Source organism: Lemur catta, chromosome 6 (genome assembly GCF_020740605.2).
Source record: "Lemur catta isolate mLemCat1 chromosome 6, mLemCat1.pri, whole genome shotgun sequence".
NCBI classification, from domain to species: Eukaryota; Metazoa; Chordata; class Mammalia; order Primates; family Lemuridae; genus Lemur; species Lemur catta.
The window spans coordinates 90339315-90356554 of NC_059133.1; the positions used below are offsets into that span (position 1 = coordinate 90339315).

Sequence of the window (17240 nt, forward strand, 5' to 3'; positions counted from 1 at the left end):
TGCCATACAAAGGACTGAAGTGATGTTGTAATATATTATATAGTGGGAATTAAATTTTATTTAAATTTCTGCCAAGAGAATTTATAAAGATGTAAATAAAACCACTCAAATGTGCACTAAAACTACATTGAATTTTGTATGAACCATATGCATTAAAATACATCAAAACATTCATAAATTTCTTTATCTTACACTATATAATTTCAGGTGTAGGTGTAAAAATTTCATAAATTTTAAAACACATGTTTTCAAATATATGAAAATAGTGTGATAAGAAAGTTTGAAATATTTTACAGAACTAAGAAATAGACAATTATTAATAGTAATAATAGGAGGTGAAAATACTATGCCTAGTAATCCTGGATCTGTAGTCCCCACCTCTCTGTCCCAAGAATCACTTAAATAAGCTGTTGTTTACAGATGTAACGATTCTCTCTTTCACACGGTTCATCCACAACGTCATTCATTGGCTTATACACTATGCAATTCTTTGGGCCTGGAGTTTCAAGTGATGAAAATCTGTAATGCAGAAGAAAATGTTAACACACGGGAAAAGGAAGTGAGATGTTGAGGGGTGATCTTTTCATTAAATTATAGAATTTTAAAAGCATTTAAGTCAGATATTAACGTGTTGAATCATTATTATTTTCTTTCAATAACCACAGTTCTCAAGAATCTAGAGTACAATACCATAAAACACTCAGTTATTCCCTTACTAATCAGTAGCATTGAGGCCAGGGAGTTTTTAGTCTTTGTTGTTGTCAGTAACAGATATGATGTATGAAATGCTTTACTTCTGTTTTGTTTTAGATGTATTGGCTGATCTAGTCTAGGGAAACAAACCAGAGCATAAACTTTGACATTGTGTGCTGCTACAAATCCCACACTTAACAAGGACAACGAGATCCAAAGTTTACAAATATACAGAAACTAAGCCCAGAATATTTTAAAGATGAGAGGATGCCGAGAATATGGGCTCCACCAGAATAAAGAGAATAATGGATATACCATTTTCTCTGGCTGCCCCTGTGTTTGTGAGCATCTGTCTGTACGGGCACATATACCTTCAAGTATGGAACTAAGGCAAAATAAACCATATGGCAAAAGTTCTTTCATGACCACAATCTCACCAACTTTCATGTCACTTGAGCATAAACTTGGATATTCTAGGTGGAGCCAAAATTGTTATTCTGTCAAACCTTCTCTTTTTCCTGTGTTCTCATGCTCTAGGTAGGTGATTTTAGCTTCATTGCTCCTGGATGCTGCCTTTCCTTGTCAGATCTAAGGATAAATTCACAAAGATCAAAAAAAGGTCCTAGAAACTTACAGATCCCGGGAAGGAGCAGAGCCGTCCTCCCACAGCCAGTCCCCACGTTCTTCATTGTAAGAGAGTCCAATCCAGTAAAAGCGTTCGCTGGAGTGCATAAAACCCTGCTTGGAGTCAAAGACAAACATATTAACCTGATTTTAGTCTATTCTAGGTATAGCATACTTTTGACAACATCAGTGTTCCGAATAACATTCACCCTATCCATCATACAAACACATGATTTTGAACTGCTAATTTAGTAAGTATAGTCACATCCTCAAAGTTCTCATTGATCAAGGCCACTCATTTACCAAGAAAAATATCACAAAATCTCACTTATTAAAGGAATGAGAAACCCCATAAAGGGAGATAGTTTTCATGGTACATTTCCTTCACAGGGCATCAATGATCAAATGTGGGGTGGGGCAAGGGCAATGTATGTAAACTAAACATTTACAGCCCCATGGCATGCTGAAATACAAAAGAAAAAAAATGATCAGATGTGATCCCAAATTAGCAGTACCTTGAAGGATAAATCTCATGGGTACAATCTAGACTCAGCACAGATGCTAGATGTAGCTGGAGAAATTTTTCACTTTTTCCTAAGAACTGGGTAATTTTTATGATTTTACTCTCCATACTGGTTTCATATTATATCTCAGAAAGATGACAAAAGCTATATAGTTATAAGAGAAATTATAAATTTCATTAAAAGAACTAAAAATTACAAAGTCCAAACTAATAACTTATTATTTCTTCTTTTAATTCTCCCTAAAAAGATTCTTGTACTTTATCTGGCACCCATCTTAATCTTTATCCATATGATGTAAATCTTTGAAGAACTTGGTATAGGGTTTACAATGGTAGTTTCAAGGTACATGGAAATGATAGGTCATTAGTTCAAAAATAACTATCCATTTACTATCTGATTAAAGATTGAATGAAAGTGTTTAGCTCATTTAGATAGTATATTTTTCTAGATCAAAGAAAATGTAGGAAGCCAGAATTAAGTACATGCCAGTTCATCTCTGTTTTGCAGCTGAAGCAAACTGGAATTCTGAGAGACACAGAAATTCCTACTTTCTTCCCAAGTTTTCAGTTCACTGGAAATGAAGTAGCAGTTGCATCGGTACCCAACCCACTTCTCTGGGCAAGAACAGCAGTCAGAGCCTAAGAGAAAAAAATAAAACACCACAAATGACATTGGAGATTTAAAATTTTTTCCAATGCAATGTAATTATTCAAAATAATTTACTATTTATTCATTATTTCTACAAATATTCCTTGTTCAGTGGCTATTATCATGAACAGATTATATATGACACTTTTTCCTCATGGAGAATATATTCTGAGGTTAGATCCAGAATTATATAATGTCTAATCTTTTATTAACTACATATAATGATAATTTAGATGAGTTTACAAAAGAAATTCTGTAGGTTAATACAGCACATAGTAACCTATGGGGTAGGTGACAGTTAGAAGAACTCTTTTGAAGCCATGATCCGAAGCTGAGCACTGTGGTACAAATAGGAGTTAACCAGATGACAAAGTTAGAGAGGAAAATATGTAGCATATTTCCTGAGTAAGAGAAGAATATGGTACATTGGGAGAATTGTGATATAGGTTTGGATATTTTATTTTTCAGAAAGGAAGATAAACCAGTTAATTAGTTTTTGATCTGATTATACAGTTTATCAGTAATGTCTGCAACAGTAATTAGGCACAGTAATTATAGTCATGACACATGGTAGACAAATCTTTGCCATATAAATGGCGGTGAAGGTGTTGAGGTAAGATAAAAAATATAAATTAAGTACTACTCTATGGTCATAGAAGATGACGAAAAACATGAGGAGCATTTGGGAAAAAATACACTTTAAAAATTGGACTTTGAACTGTATTCACCGGATAACTAAGGTTTGGAATTGCAGAAATCTGTGCAGTATATTCTGAGTCATAGAAGAAGCAGAAGTAAGGTAAAGAGATAGAAAAGTATAGCTTATACACAAACACAGGTAATTAGGATTAGCTGTAATATTTACTGTAGAATATTTTTTATTTGTTACTTAATCATGAGCACTCATACAGGAAATATATGTCATTTTAGGCTACTATTTTCCTTATTTTTAATATCTAAATGATGCATCATCAATGTAATTTAATCATTCTTACATTAGATAACAAGAAAATACTATCCTACAATTAGTAGGCAAATTTTTATTACCAAGTGTAATATTTATTTCATCTCTCTCCTGTATACAATGTGAAGTAAAATAAAATCTTAAGGCTCACCACCCACCAGCTGACTGAATGGACCCCTTCTTGGCCAAAGGAATATCCTAAAACTAAATTTTCTGCCAGGGGTGGGGAGGTCAGACATACCTCATCATGCCCCCCTGCCTTCTTGGGGACATTCTTTGTAACCCATTAACTGGCCTAAGGGTATGCAAGACAAACCTGCTTGTCCTCAATTTACACAAAAAATATATTTGCAGTGGCTTATCTCTGATAAACTGCTCCCTATGTTAAAACATTCCAAGCCTTTAGACAAAGCTTCATGTCTTTAACCAATTACAAGTCAAAGAATCTTTAAACCCACCTACAACCTGTAACTTCCCCCTCCACCCCCCCCACTTCGAGATGGCCCACCTTTTTGGACCAAACCAATGTATGCCTCCCATGTATTGATTTATGACTTTACTTATAACCCCTGTCTCACTGAAATGTATAAAACCAAACTGTAACCCAACCACAGCAAGTCCACTTGCTCAAGGCTTCTTGCGGGTGGCTTCAGGTCATGATCCTCAAATTTGGCTCAGAATAAATCTCTTTAAAATTATTTTACAGAGCTTGGCTTTTTTTCCATTAACAGTAAAAAAACAGGAAACTGTCTAACCTACCTTTGTGGAATTCTATGTTGGGTCCTGGAGAGAGTGTTGGTTCAATACTTAGTTCAGTAAATGGTAGAAATGCTATAGGAAATGATTAGAAATTTGCTTTAATGAGGTATAGGTTTATAAAATAACAAAATATTACACATTAGTGAAATGAAACTTTTATTATTAAATTATTTCCTTAAAGTTTTGATTTTTGTGTAGACTTGTCTAGAAAAACTTACAAAGTTTCAACAAAATTCCCAAAGTAGCCATCAACAAAACGCATATTACTCCTAAGGTCCCAGAAATCAGCCTCCACCGAGTGGTCTGAGACACTGTAGAGAAAGACAAATGGAATAATGACTTAAACAAACAAAGGAGCTGAAGTTCTTAAAAACAGAAATCACTGATGTAGGATCCAAAACATTCTTTCATTTCATAACACAGTCATCTTGTCAATTAAACACTGAAAAACAAAGACATTCCATTCAAGACTTCACCCAATATCAACATTTTTATGCAGAGTACCTTGTTCTTCAGTGTGCTTATCTATACATACATTTTCTTCTCTGCCAGCTCTGTCCCAGTGAAGTACATTTGCCATCTATTTTTAGATTTTGTGAGAAGCATAAAGATCTGGACTAAGAAGACACAGACAGGCACCAATATGTGTTCCATGGGCTTCTATAACAGATATTTACTTGTATTCTCTCAACAAAATCATAAGATAGTATGATTCCCATTAGGTAGATGAGAAAACATAGGGCCCAATAATAATGTCACTTTCTCAAGGTATCAAAGCTAGTAAGTATCCAAGCCAGAAATCAAATGAAAGTTGGCCTAGGCCCAGACTCTTTCATTTCACATATTCCATCATTGTCACAATAAGATTACTTAGGAGTGTGCCCTCTCCGAATCTCACAGGCTCTGCTCTGATAAATGTCTAGCTCTCATAGGCTTGTTGAGGTATTACAGGGAAGAGAAGTCACAGGAACATTCTGGACTTGGTGTGGTGACTGGATCTACAAACAAAGTATGGGTACTATCTTGGGGACCTGGGTTCATTTCACAGTATATTGAATTATGACACATGAATAATCTTTTTTTCAAAGAACATTAAATTTACTCATACTCATAATTACTTGTTTAAAAGTTTTCCCCCTAAAATATTTTAACATTGGGAAGTCTACATTAATATTGCCACACTCTCAAGAAGTGATGTTGTTAACAATAGTACAATGTGTCAAACTGTTAATCTGTATAATTTTTGCATGTCATCACAAGAAGAATAAATTTTAAAAGCTTTTAACCACTGTGATATTAATATTTGGCACTTTATTTCTATGCTAGAATTATCATGCTCAATATTTAACCCGATAAGTTTGATCTCCTTCAGAATTTAGAGGTATCCCCATCAAAAGCCACTTTTTAAACCTGTTGGAAAAGTTTCACAAAATCATATCTAAATTACAGAATCAAGAATCAGGAAAATAAAATGAATCTACAAAGTGCTGACATATGAAAAGCCCCAAAATATCCACTGTTAACCATGTCCTTTTCTCTTAAAGCACTGCCCCAAAATTAGCCAATCCACAAAAATATCTTTTCTGGTTACTTTTTATTTTTTAATTTTGTAACTGGAGTCACACGTACCTGCCATGAGAAATGATGTTCCAAGGTCAACGCAGAGAAGACACGGTGCACTTGCTGAGGAAGAACGGTGCTGGGTTATTGGAGGTGATGTGAAGGAATCCTAACGTTGGATATGAAGAAATTTAACATAAAAAGAAAAAGAAAAATTGTATATTTAAATGATGCTCTTGAGTCATCTATTGGTGAGACATGTTTGTATGGCATGAAGCAGTAAAGCAATAAAATCACAAGCTTCTGAAGTGCTCCAGGAACGACAATACAGGAAATCCGCACTGTACTTTTGTACTGATAACACTTCGACCAGCACCAAAAAAGTTGAGAGGAGTTTTTGTTGTTTATGTTTTTTATGTTTGAACATCAAAATCATGTTAAAATGTTACTTGGAAAATGGGGGGAAAGTGGGCAAACCAAAGGTAAATTTACTTAGTATAATAAAATTCCATGCAGAATATTCGTCTTTAAACAGTAACAACCATTTATTATCTACCTTTTGTTCAACACAGTTTAAAGAATTTGGTATACATTAGCTCATTTGTTTTTTAAAAATAGGTTCAAAATGAAGATACATAAATATCTTCGTTTTACCAATGAGAAAACTGAGGCACATAGAACTAAGCACCTTGCCCAAGGTCACTAAGTTGGTATCCCCATACCTCACTCTGTGCTTGTCATCCCTGCTGCACTAACCCAGCCATGGAGGGCAAAGTTTCAAAAGGCAGAATGGAGAGGCTTCCCACTACTGTTCTATGTGCACACACACGTACACTCACACACACTCATACACAACACACAGACACACACCCACATACACTTATGCTAAAAAACTGCCCTAGCTTTAGGACAACACTTCGGTGGTAAGTCATGTTAACCTTTGAAGTTTCCTCTACAACCTGACTGCTCAATTCCATTTAAGTCCTTTGATCATGACTTCAGCTACTCTAGACTCATTATTTTTATGAATATTAATTATTATAATTGTTTAGTGTGTTATCTCATTCAGATAATATAGTAATACTTTAGTATACACTGTTTTGTTCTTAAAGTTCTCAGAAAAGTAACCTTATGGGGCAATTTCAGGAACAGATTGACATTATAAGAGTCCTGAGAGGAGAGATCTTGATCTACAATTTAGTATTTGGAAATGCAATCTACCATTCATCCCTGTATAAAAGCTGACTCCTGCATAAGTTTTTTAAATTTAATAGAGTTTATTTTTAAGCATTATGCCATTACTATAGATAAACCTGATAATAAAAGATGAGTTTTTAATCAGCAACAGAAAAAGAGAAAATAAAAAACAAAAACAAAGAACAAGGACTACTTTGATTTTTCAAAGTCCATGAAGTCAAAAGTTTTCCATCTTTTTATAATATATTTGTTTTGCATGCATAGAGCTGATTTCATTGAACCACCAAAGTTGTTGAAATATAAATCTTTACTGGAGAATATAAACATGAAAACAACTTAATCCAGATTTTATGCAACTCTTACTTGAGAGAAGGGATTTATAAATGATCCTTTGCTTACTTGAAGTCTATCCTTTTTCACTTTTTGTGTTAGAAAAAACTGAACTACCAGAAAACTATCTGATTTTGCTTCCTTTTTGCCCCATGTAAAATTGCCTCAACTCAGTAGGAGTTTAGGATTTTGTTCTTAATTTTGTTCCGAAATAATACGAATTTATGACAGAATATACAGTAGGGATTATTACTACATTGGCAACATAACACAGTCACCTTTATTTAGACATTATTCTCAATTTTCAGAACCATGTTTGGTGAGAGTACATCAATCCCTGTCCTGTTTTAAAATCTGAGTTCACTGACTTTGAAATAAAAATCCAGCAAAGACAGTTTGAATCCATGAACTCCAGGCTCAAGTCAACAATAAAATAACTGGCCAGGCATGTTGGCTCATGCTTGTGATCCTAATAGTTTGAGGGCTCTGAGAATTCAAGGTTGGAGAATTGCTTGAGGCTAGGAGTCAGAGACCAGCCTGGGCAAGAGTGAGACCCCGTCTCTACCAAAAAATAAAAAAAATAAATTAGCCAGATGTGGTGCCACACACCTGTAGTACCAGCTACTCAGGAGGATGAGGTAGGAGGATCACTTGAGCCCAGTAGTTTGAGGTTGCAGTGAGCTATGATGCCACTGCACCCAAGCAGGGGTGACAGAGGGAGACTCTGTTTCAAAATAAAAAAAAAAAACAAAAGCTGAACACACACACAAATTCATACGTGTGTGTGTGTGTGTAGGGGTGTGTGTGTGTGTGTGTATAAACCCTCCTTTTACTCTTTCTGAACTGCCAACCACGGTTACTCCTTTGATTCCATTTGTACATAGGTAGCTGAATGGGTTTCACACAGGGTATCCCTCCCACTCATCTCCACTTGCAGTCAAGGGCAGCACTGCCCTGCCCATGCCCCTGGGGATATTTGGTGAGCTCTGGCCAACTAGTGCCTGCATCACTATGAGATTTTTTTTTTTTCTCTTATAACTGCTGACAGCCTTGCTTCTATCTCATATAGCCATCCAGAAGTGCTGAATAATGATCACCAGGATGGGCCTCAAACAACAAATCTCAGGATATAGCATTGGTGTACTCCAGCACTTTTGACCCCAAGGTGAGGAGATTCTGAACATTGTGTTTTGCCCCATTTCCCAGAATCACTCAATGGTGTTAAGCTCTAAGCGCCTCCTCTAGTAGCTAAATTAATAAAACAACCTTTATTGCATACCTCCTTCCCTTTCCCATATTAACACTCCCTTTCCTGCATTTATGCAGTACACATCCCAAATAAACTTGGCATTCAAAACCTTCTTCAGGATCCAAGGCAGAGAGAAACCAGGTTGAAATTCCACTGAAATGTCCATCTTCACTTACATAGATTTGTTTTTGAAAAGTTAGGTTTTCTTCCAAAATATCATCTCTCTTTGTAGGATCTCCCCTCCCCCGTGGCCACGCAGACAACCACCACCTTCCTCCCCTGGAATTTACTTGTGCCTTTGTTCCAAGCAAGTGATGACTTCAATAACTAAAATAAATATAAACTGAGCAAAGAGTTGGGAAAAGAAACTCATATCCACTTAAGATCTGAACAGCGAGGTCTTTTTCTTACCTAGAAATTTATAATGAAAATGTTGCAGAACAGAGTAATAATTGTTAATCAGGCCGTAGAGGCTTTCTTTTTTAAAAAAGTTGGCTTTACTGTTTTGTTGTTCTGGGGTTTGTTTGTTTCTTTGTTTTCTGTAAGAAATTGTAGGTTAGACTTAAAGCCTCTTGAGCTAAGCCAAAGACGTAACTGCCTGTAGAGACCTGTATGAACTGGGTAAATTCTTTTTTTCTCAAGGTCCCAAAGTAACTTGGGGTACCTGGGCCTGTCAAAAAGTGACATTCTTTGCTTACCACACATCAGGAAATCTTATAGATGCAATATTAGGCCAATTTTTCCAGAGAGCTTTTATGGGCCTTGTAAAGTCAATCTAATTCTTCAAAGCAGTCTGAGCCTTTCTGAAAATATGCTGTTCCAGTCAAAGCCTTGCTAGAATAAACAGCATCTCTAATTCTGTCCTGTTAGAAAAGAAAACAAATTCGTGTTGAACTTATGCAAATGATTCTATTGCCATAAAATAAAAATATTTGTAAATAGTTTGCAAATTTTGGAAAATCAAATAGAGAGAAAAATACATGTTTCAAATTGTTTCAAAAATATACTTTACCAATTTGTTGTAAGCTATAAATAGCTTCAAAGAAGGAAAAAAAGTTCTTTTGTTTCTGGAAAGCAAATAGAAAAAGAATCAGTAATGTTTAAACAAAAGACATTAACAAAATTGGTTTAGTTCTATGTAAGTAATATTTTTTCTGTTTGAGGTTTGGTTAGCAATCCTCATGAAGCCATCATCTTTTAATTAAAATTTTATTAGTTCAAATGGTATGATCTCCTAAATTATCATCTGCATCTATATTTAAAGGTGCCTGTAAGAATCCTTTCTAAAAATTTCCATGACAAAGCAAATTTTGGACTATAGTCATTTAAAAATCATTTTTTCAGAAGAATCAAAGTAAAACAACAGCTGTGGATGACAAAAGTCTTAGATTTGTCATGGTTAAAGAGAAAATGGACAAAGAAATTTGGTCAAAATGTTTTAGGGGCACATAAAATTTTAACTTAATAACTATAATTATTACTGTAACATACATCAAGACATATCATAATTTTAGGATGCTCATACAATTTTGGAATATATATTAAAAACATGTTTATATAACTATAACCCAAAGAAATTTAAACATCATTTAATGTTTCACCACTTCCTGTATAGTTTCAATGTAGCAAATAACCTGAATGTTTCTCTCTTGGTCTTTCAGTGGCTCTAATATTTAAAAAAAAAAAAAAACAAAAACTAGTGTGCAGTCAAAAACACTGAATTTAGAATTTTGATTTTGTTAAGTTTATCAAATATCAAAGGTCTAAAACACTTGCCATAAAACAAGGTCATAGGTTACTATGATACAATAGCCATTTATTCAGTCAAAGTAATAATTTAAAGATTTTAAGGCCAAAAATTTTATTCTTTAATAGAGAGGAGACTCAGTTTCCCAAATAAATAAGATCTAATAAAGACAAAAAATGTGTCTCTCTCCTTTGTTATTTGTAGTTTACTCAAAAACGTGAATAAAAAGTTTTACTATCTCTATTAATATTACTTGAAAATCTTGTTTCAAAGAGAAAACCAATTTTTTATTTTTGCATTAATGTATTAAATAGTAAAGCTAATTTTAATAAAAACTTACAGACATATCTATTTAATCTTAATTAATTTGACCATACAGATAGATTTCTATAACGTTTTATAATTATATCAAATTTTCCCTAAATTTATATCCATTTAGTTTTATCTATCATTTTTATTCATTTAATTTAAACCTATTTTTAAAAACTTTAAGTTAGGCAAAATTATTTTTTCCACAAAAAACAAATTTTTCTGTTTTTTGCCCCTTTTTCACAAAAACAAATCTTATTTTCTTCATATAGTTTATATATACAATGGTTTCATTTATATCTGGTAGTTTTAATTACATGTATTAAATCCAATGTTAACTCTTAGTAATTATAATTTTAGGAAAAAACCCAGGAAGTAAATAATTTGACCTTAAAACATATAGCAGACATATTTGACCTGCCTGACCAACAGGTTCAGGTGAAAATGTCTAAATTAAATTTTGAAGATTTTTTAATTTTATTTTGCCAATGATTTTAAAATTATCGTTATTCATCGTAGACTATTAAAGTCACATGAATTTGAAAAGCCTTTGTGCTAGTTTTTTTCCCTTTATGAATACTCACTTATAAGTTAATTTGGTACCATGGAAAATAGACAAATACATAAGAACATATAGACATACAATCAAATATAATGAAGATTTTGTAGCTTTGATTTTAATACTCTAGCCACAAGACTGGGAAAACTCAACAGTCCACAAGAATAGCTGGATTTAAACCATGTCCTTCAAAATAAGACAATATAGAGTCTACTTGTTTTAGATACGGCCAAAGCCCTCTCAGAGAAAACAGGGTAGCAGTCTATGTTTCAAAGCATAGAGAGAGAAAAAACTAAGCCCTTTTAAAAAGGAGTTTGGCTATGTTGGAAGAAAGACCAAAACGGATTCTAAGACAACATGAAATCATAGCAATTTGTCATTGGACTTATAAGGAGACCAACTTTATTTATATAGCTAACATTGAATTTTGACTCTCCAAAATAAGAAAAAGAGAGATTGTTAGCAAAAACTGGGTGCTTGTCCAGGACACTGAATCAGAAGAAGGAGGGCAAGTGTTTGGGGGAGGAGGAAAGAGATTTTGCTTTGCTAAGGTGGTTATGATGCACCTCCTCCAATAGATATGAAAGGGTAAAATTGAGAGTGGGGGATATGTAACAGGGAATGGTCAGAAAAAAAAAAAATTCTGTCTCTTTAAAACGTTCCCCACTCATTTTGAGACCTGCAGCCTGGCCTGCATCCCTGAGGCAGGTAAAGTCTTTTGTTAAAACTCCCAGGAAGCACTAGCTTCCACCCCGCCAGGTGGGCAGCTGGTGAGTTCACAGGCTTTTTCTATGGCAGAGATTGGACATTAGAATAGTTAACCACAGTAATTGCCTGAAGCTGAGAACCCTCCCTCTAAAAGCTCTGTATTTCTACCTATGTTCAGGAAATTTGGATTTTCAGATGAGAAGGTCTACCATTTTCTTCCTTTGCAAAGTAAAATTTCATTCCTCATCCCACAAATACTTTTCCCCCTTCTTCTGATTCAGCCTCTTGGACAAATGCCAAGTTTTTGGTAACAAGAGATGCCGTAGGACCACTCCACACGATGCTTTTATAATACATTTTTTAAAAAAGAAATTGCTCTAAATGTATAAATCACATCTTTTCTATCTAGAAGCACAAAAAAGAAAAAAAAAAATGAGCAGTCCTCTGTAGTAAAAACCACCTGCCATAAACAACCATTCTTAATCACCTTTAAACCTGTCTGGTTTTATTGGTGACTGTCCCCTCCAGCTTTTTAATAGGAGTAAAACTGTTAGGTAGTTAGCAAGGGATTCTGGGGCTCCTAGGGACAAAAGTGGGTGCTGCTGTGATTCATCCCCACAAATGGGCTTTCAGAGAGGCTCATGGGAGATCTGCATGCACAGTAAGACTCGGGTCATATAACTCCCGACTGTCCAATCAAAGTGGTTCCATGGTGACGTTTGAACCAAGAGGGAAGTCCCAATCTGGGCACTATAAAACAACATGCAGACCATAACCCCTTTTTGGCCCCTTCCTTTTGCTCTCCTTTTGCTGTGACAATCGGTCCAGTCATCATCCATGTCATGCTGTAAACCTATATCCTGTTCTTGCTCTATAATCCCATCTTTCTCTCCTCAATAAACCTCATTTCAGTGCTTGCCTTACTTTGGCGTGTCTGGTCATTCTTCAGCTATGAGCGCACAAAGAACCGACATTTCAGATTGAAACCTGACAAAACTGTCTATATTAAAATAAGGTAGAGTCATAAAGTATAAATGGTAATCAAAGTCAGATTTTTATAAAAGTATAGATATAGCCAGAAATTAACCACCCATTGTTCCCTAACTTCCTTACTGCTGTAACAGGTTACTGCCTCATGGCACTGTCCTCCCTGATAGGTACAAGATTTGTGACTCCCCCACTACTTCTGCAGATAACATTGCTATTGTAGAGCCTAAGACTGGTCTTTGAAGTATTTTTCAGACTCTGCATTCTGGGGGGACCCACTGACACCAAGGGGACCTGTGGATAGGTGTGGACATGGATCCAACAGCCTGGTGACCCCCTATCGACGCAATCTGCCACAGGAGAAGATAATCTCTCTGAGTTCATTCCCCCACCAATGAACAGACCCAATAGCCTGGCCCTTTTCCCACTAAACTATCCTTAAAAGCCCTTTCTCCCAAATTCTCAGGGAGATGGGTTTGAGAAAGTACTCCCATCTCCTCACCTGGTACCTTGGGAGATAAACTCTTTCTCTGCTGTGACCCCTGCTGTCTCAGTCCATTGGCCTCCACTGGGCAGTGGGCAGGGGACCCAGCTGGGCTGTAACAGGACCCTTAGCATACAGAAGTCTAAAGGGCTCTTGTGCCTCTCATAGGTGGAAGAAAACAGGAAATTAAAGGTTGTTTATGGCTTGAAAACAGAAAAAAAGGTTTTGGGAGAGAGATGAGAAAAGCTTTCTTGACTAGTCAGAAGATGGTCCTGTTATGCAAACGAAGCCTTGTGGGTAGAAGCCCTCAGAGAGAACAGATGGCAAGTGTTTTTTTCTATACCTTTAAAGGTTTCAGACTCAAAGTGAATCTTTTCTAGATGACGAAAGGATAGTCCTGGCTGCATTTTTAAAGAGATGTACATTTTCCCCCACAAAAGGCAGCTTTGCAATGTTACTTTTATCTGTGAGGCTCATGGCAGCTATTTTAAAATATGCCAAAGAAATATATTTAATATTTTGGGGTAAAAGATTTCTAATGTCCTTTACTCTCTATTTTCAAACTGAAAAGTTTTACATATTAAAAGATAGGCTGATAGTATTGGAGAAATTTGGGTAGAGGTTGTTAGAGACAGAAAAAGGACTGAGGAGGGAAAAAGAAAACAAACCGGGATGAACAAGGAACAAAAAGTAAATTTCAACATTTTGTTCCATATCTTCTTTAGTCAGTCTCTTAGTTCTGTGCATAAATCAGTTAAGCAGCTGTGTCCCATCTGAGGAGCTGGGATTGTACAGGAGCTTTTAAACAACAAAGGTTAGCATTCGCAGCAAGTACTAAATTAGCTGGGTAGAAAAACAATAGTTTTAGGAGCAGAGATGAAAGGAGGGGTGAAAGAGAGAAGAAGGGGAGGCAGTATTGGAATAAAGAAAGACTAAACTTTAAATATTTCACATGTGCCATTTTCAAAATTTTAGTTTATGGAGTCTCTTTAAATTTTAAATTATTTTCATTAAGGGAGGCTATCTAGACTCCTGACTTTACTTAGAAGACCTGAAATACTACTTATAGAGTATTCATTGTTTTATAAGGTTGGATAGTCTATTTATTTGAATTGAGCACATAGATCAACTAGAGGTCTCCTAACATTTTTATTGTTGCCAGCAAAACTTTCAATCCTTATATGTTAGCCCTATATAGGTTCCCAAATATTTTCAAGAATTTTCCCATAGTTCTTAGGGATGTTAGCCACTGCAGTGTCTGATGGTGGTGGATCAGAGACTATCCCCTTAGAACTAAGGTTTTTTATAACTGTACTTACCTTATGAAGGCATTGTTACAGCAGGTGGTTCCAACGACAAACCAAGCGGCACAGGGAGAGTAGGAGAATCAAGGTTTATTTGCCAGCGAGCTCAGAGGGGTCTCATCACCAAATTCTGAGCACTGCCTACCTGATTTTTCCCACTTTCATTAGGTTGGGATGGTCTGAGGGGTGGGGTCTCAGGGGGCTGATGGGCCAGGTAATAGATGGGGGTTTTCCTTATCAGCATCACCCCTGTACCCTTAATGTGAGGGTCCCCACAAACATTATGGACCAGCTGAGTGCAACTAGATCTGCCCCCCACAAACCCATGGCCAACAAAGGCATTCCTTCCTGGGTCTAGAAGGGAGGTAGCTGGAAATGGGAAGAAATAAAGAGAAGGGGTGGAGAGAAATAAAGGCTTGGAGATCTTTATCCTAAAAGCAGGAGATCTTGGTCTGGGTGAGCTCTCCAAGTTCCTCCCAGCGAGGTTGGAGGGACAACTGAGCTATTAACTGGCTTGTCCAGAGGTTGGTACATGGACTTCCAATCATGCTGGAGGAAACCAGGGATCTTCCTGGATCCCTTCTCGGTTACCAATTTGTTAACTGAAACAAATAATGAAGTTTATAACTTGGAAAGGACAGCTTTATGTTTTATAAAGGGTAACAGCCTAGGACGGCTATTCCAGAGGGCTGCACAGCAGGGTTCCCCGCCACAAGCCAGGAACACATGCTCTGAGGCAGGGACAACGGGAACAAGAATTTTTACTTCGCAGGATGGCTAAGTATACATATTTTATAAGTTATGGATATTTATAAAAGAGAAAAAAAGCGCATATGCAGTTGTGCTTTATATCTCCCATCCCCACATGGCTGGAAATTCTCTGGGGTCTCCTTGGCCAAGAGGTGTCCATTCAGTCAACGGGGACTTAGGATTTTACTTTCAGTTCACACAGTATACATTCCAGTAGCCATGAATGAGAAATTTATTTTGATCTCATTGGGTTAGGAAAATGTGTGCATATTCTGAGTGGAAAGAAAATTGCTAACATCATGCTACAAATTAGTCTCTTCTTAAGAGCGAGACAGGAATCCCTGAAAAGGAAGAAAATGATTCTGACCTGATTAAGTCTCCTGGTAAACATGCTAACTAGCAAACAATAGTGGGTTTCACTTGCCAAAATACTTACCTATGAAATATTATTAGCAGGATATATTAGACCATCTAGATTGTTTATGGTGAAAACAAAACAAAAGATAAAACTAGAATCTATGGATTTATGGTACAGGGCTTCCTAAAAATGTCACATAAGGTATATAACCATCGGAGCATAAAATGAAGATGTGACTTGACCAAACATCTCCTTTTGTGTAAGGGATGCTGTCACAAACCCCATTTAGAGACCTCATGTATTAATCTGTTACTCTTGGCCAGAGAATGTCCTAAGAGGAAAGACAGGGGACCTGAGTAGCTGCATTGGCAGGCCTGCACTTTTCATTGTTTTTTTCCTGCATCTTGCAGCTATCATAGCACTGAGATTATTAGTAAAGCTTGATACTGGGTGAATCTCTAGTGACACTTGTGAATCTGACTTGACTAGTCTTTGGTGATAACTTCTTGAGAAAATGGTAAGTTTTGTCTGGATGGATAATGAGAAATATGCACATAGTTACATGTATACAATCAAACACGCATTCAAACATATGAAATGCCTCTTCATCTTCTCGGACAGCAGAAGTTGCCATTGCCCCTCTCATACCCCTCGAAACTTTTGTTGTACTTGGCAAACTTCTGCATCTCTAGGACTAGAGCCTTCTTTTCCCCTGGAGCTGATGACAGCTTTGCTGCCCTCACATCAAGGAATCTCAGGACTTGATAGATAAACATTTTAGCACTTTTCCTTCTCTAAGATGCAAGGGCTGCTTGGAGATTCATGTTTTAAAAAAGAAAGGCATCGTTGCAGCTCAGAACACACCACTCCAAAATATGACTGGAGGAGACCAGAATATGCCACCCCATGATGCTCTTCTTTGGCATATTTCAAGCTGGTTCTTATGAGACATTATGGCACAGGAGTAGCTTATATAAAAACAAAGAAACAAACAAACAAAAAAAACGCTGTTTTGTAAGGAAATTTACATCTATAAAGGAAATTTATGTTAGCAAATTGATCTATATTCAGAACAGGACTGCTCCTAGACCACCTTCATGGCCTGAGAGATTCTCACCTGCATAACAAGGAAACCTTTATTGACCAAGCATTTTCTCTCCACCCCTTCCCACAACTGGTCTCCCCTCCCTACCCCAGAATCCCTGTTCCTTCCAGTAGCTCAGGATGCTGTAGAAGCTTCCATCACTTAGCCCGTCTAAGAGTCTCCTATTTCTGTGGGACCCTGGTGGCTTTCTCGCTGTTGATCTATTTTATGTCAACTTAATTTGTAGTCTTGCCAAGGAATCTGTGAAGCTGAAGAGAAGCCATTTCTCCCTCCCTTACAAAGTGAAAAAGTTGTTCCCCATCCCCAAGACTAAGAAAAACTCCCCTTATATGAGAGGAAGGAGAAGAAGCATAAAAGTGCAGTGGTGGATGAGGGCAGGCA

At 36.4% G+C, this 17240-nt stretch overlaps 1 protein-coding gene across 1 annotated transcript; it reads right to left on the minus strand.

The window, feature by feature from the left end:
• Positions 1-278: 278 nt before the first annotated feature.
• LOC123640606 (natural killer cells antigen CD94-like) lies at positions 279-16388 on the minus strand. The gene is made up of 7 exons (XM_045555197.1): positions 16317-16388; positions 5842-5941; positions 4431-4577; positions 4213-4284; positions 2328-2479; positions 1328-1431; positions 279-519 (listed from the first exon to the last, which is right to left on the minus strand). The coding sequence occupies exons 1-7, from the start codon at positions 16386-16388 to the stop codon at positions 399-401; spliced, it is 768 nt and encodes a 255-aa protein (XP_045411153.1). The 3' UTR covers positions 279-398.
• Between the last annotated feature and the right edge of the window lie 852 nt (positions 16389-17240).